The sequence below is a fragment of the Taeniopygia guttata genome, chromosome 4 (assembly GCF_048771995.1).
Source record: "Taeniopygia guttata chromosome 4, bTaeGut7.mat, whole genome shotgun sequence".
NCBI lineage: Eukaryota > Metazoa > Chordata > Aves > Passeriformes > Estrildidae > Taeniopygia > Taeniopygia guttata.
Window position 1 is genome coordinate 32,091,685 of NC_133028.1, and position 3,090 is coordinate 32,094,774.

General features: G+C 55.7%; 1 protein-coding gene across 1 annotated transcript; it reads right to left on the bottom strand.

The window, feature by feature from the left end:
• Positions 1-524: 524 nt before the first annotated feature.
• On the bottom strand, positions 525-2,313 carry LOC121469885 (storkhead-box protein 1-like). Its single transcript, XM_072928343.1, has one exon. It carries the CDS (start codon positions 2,180-2,182, stop codon positions 1,622-1,624), a length of 561 nt encoding a protein of 186 aa, XP_072784444.1. The 5' UTR covers positions 2,183-2,313; the 3' UTR covers positions 525-1,621.
• Between the last annotated feature and the right edge of the window lie 777 nt (positions 2,314-3,090).

Here is a 3,090-nt window from a genome sequence, read left to right on the forward strand (position 1 = left end):
TTACATTCCTTGGGTGGCTTTAGTAAAGTCAAGGTCAGAATGCACCTTTCCACAGCCCTCCTGGGCAGCAGGCCGAGGAATGGCACTCAATGAGCAAGGTCCAGCAACACCCCAAAAATCAAACACTGACCCTGATACTCCATCAGGTGACAATGCCAATTCAAAAGCTCTTCATCTTCCATCCAACTGCAGCCAAAAAGCCCAGATGAGTTTGGCTGAGCAGGTAGCTCTAACCACAGCCCGACTTCTTCTCTTCTCCAGATAGTGGTGGACCACCCAAAACTTTTCTATCACCTGCTCTGCAGCACTGTCTTGTCATCTGAGGTTCAAAGGAAAATTTGCTTTTTTGAGGAAAAAAGGTCCATCAGTTCATTTTAAACAGGGCAACTTGTCTTGACCTCCCCTCTCAGCTCAGAAAAAAATGGTAATACTCAAGTAAGTCTGATGGGGAAATAGTGAGTGACAGACAAGTGTCTGACAACTCTGCAAGAGACAAGACTGCCAGTAACTAGAAATTATATGAGTTAGCATTGCTTGTTCAAAAGGACAAAGGCAGCTAAAAATATTCGAAAGCCAGATTAAACACAGGAAACCGGGAAACCTCGAATATTTATGTTCCATTCTTTTCAGGAGCCTTACTCAGCTAATTTTGTTTTTTAAAGAAATGCATCGTGTTTTAAGAGTCTGAAACTGCCAGCACAGAGAGAGCGTCTCTAGCTTTGTGACCTGTTCATGGTGCCTGCTGCATAGGACATAGATTTTATAAATTGTACACAAGGAAAAGACAGTTTGCCTCACCATCACTGCAGCAGCCACGGGAAGTAGTTAAGCCAGCAATAAACCAAATTCACACAATTTTCCTTCTCTCTACGAGAGAAGCTGCATGTTTCAAGCTGTGATGAATATTTAGTTGCCTTAAATCTTAAGAAAAACTTTTGCTCTGCTGTTCTTCACAACTCTCTACCCACCAAATAGCCACAGCTTTATATCTTAGGGTTTGGGGCTGGTGGTGGAGGGGTTGGGTTGGTTTTTTTTGGCCATGTTGTTTTTACTTTTTCATGTCAAAAGAAGTGCGGAAACAATTTCGCTCTCTATGCAAGGATATTTTCGCTTCCCAGAAAAAATTCAGGATGAGGTGTGCTTTGTCCTAGGCCACTGCACACTCATGGGATTCCCTTAGGGAATCACGCTGTAACTTGAAACTTCGGCCCACCACGGCATAACAGACTTGCCCTTTATAGCCTCAAAAGCCACTTGCCTTGCACCTCAAAAAAATCACGTTACTTATCTCCTACTACTGCTTCTCGCTGGGAAAGACACCTCCACAGCAACGCTGGCATACAAGTTTGATATAGCACGTAGAGCCGAATATAAAGTAAAATATTGTTTCAGCACACCTGGAAATACTAAACAAAACTTTTAACTCCCGAGCCAAGCAGCCCCGGGAGCACGCTGCGGGCGGAGCCGGCCCGTAGGAGGCCGGCGGGCATTTCATCCTGCAGGGGGTATATTCCAACTCTTCCAGTTTATGTTTTCACCCTCGCCCGCTAATGGGAACGGGGGAACGCGCCTCTCAACCGACCGCACAGCCGTGGCCGGCAGCTCTCCCGGAGAGCACCACTTACCGCATCCCCGTAATGCCACCGCTCCCATCCCGGCTCACCCCCTTCGCGCACACCCACTTTTGGGAGCTAAAACCCCGCGGCGGGGAGGGCCCTGCTTTCCGCCCCGCTCCCGGACCCCGCCGGGTACCTGGGGCGGGTGCCCGGGGCAGCTCCGCGGGCCCCGGCCCGGCCCGGCGGCACCTACCCAGGCACTTGATGTGGAAGCCGCTGGGGGGCTTGAGGGAGCGGCGCGCCCAGCCCTGCCGCAGCACCTCCAGGTGCTCCTCCTTGCCCTGCACCAGGAGCACCTGCTCGTCGATCCAGCCCAGGAAGAAGGTCTCGGCCACCGCCGCCGTGGCTCGCCGGTCCCAGAAGTGCTGCATGTTCTCCCGCTTGAAGTCCGCGAAGATCTCGTAGCCGATGCGGTGGCGGCCCAGCTCCGCCGCCGGCCCCGCAGGGGCTCCGGCCCCGGCACCGCCGGCACCGTCGCCCCCCGGCCGCCCCCCGGCCGCGGCGTCCAGGACGATGGCCAGGGAGTGCGGGGCGATCTGCAGGCACCTCTCCGCCCTGCGCGGCATGGCCGCTCACCGCCCGCCGCCGGGCACGGGCACGGGCACGGACACGGACATAGCTCCCCGCGGCCGCGCTGCCTCCCGCGGCCGGCTGTCCGCGCTCCGCGCCGCTCCGCCCCCGCCGCGGCCCGGCCCGGCCCGGCCCGCTCCGCCCCCGGCACACCCCCGGCGCGGTCCGGTGCCGCGGGCGAGGCGCGGACGGGGTCCCGCCGCTGTCGGTCCCGCAGCGGGTGGCGGCCGCTGTCTCCCGGCCGGGAGGTCCGCACGCCCTGCTACACGCTGCTCCCCGCCTCACGCTTCCCTGTCCCAGCACGGGAGCACCGTCCCTAGAGAGGAAACGAGCCCAATCCCTGCCCCGGCCGGTAGTTTAGGCCTCCCGGCACCATCCCCTCTCCCCACCTCTGGGAGATCCTCACCCTTCCTTTCCACTAGTGAAGCATTCCCTAGCCACATCCAGATTATCCCAGCAAGTCTTATAATTCCTTATACTTTTGTTTCTTCCAGTGGCTGGACATCTGTAAGAAACATACACAGTGAGTAGCACTGACCCTGCCATGTCCAAACACCTCTCTCCTCACTCCCTGTAATCCTGAGTCACTTTGTGTCTTAGTGGTACTGAAATGTGGAGCAAGTGTAAGGTTCATTCCTAGCCTCTGTAGCTTTTTTCCAGCAATTTAATATTTTGCATCCTCTGTGTTCTGGATCACCAGCTGCCTGTGAGGCTCAAGGGAGAGCTCAGGAAAACTGAGCAAGGTGCGAAAAGAACTGGAGGGGTCCTTGCTGGCAGTGCAAGTCTGGCAGCTGGGTTGTGAATCAAGGTGGTAGGTGGCTGCTGAGCTGCAGGTGCTGCCAGCAAGGTGCTTGTCACGCTTGTGAGAGGGCAGATTTAGGAACTTCACTTCTATCTTCTATTG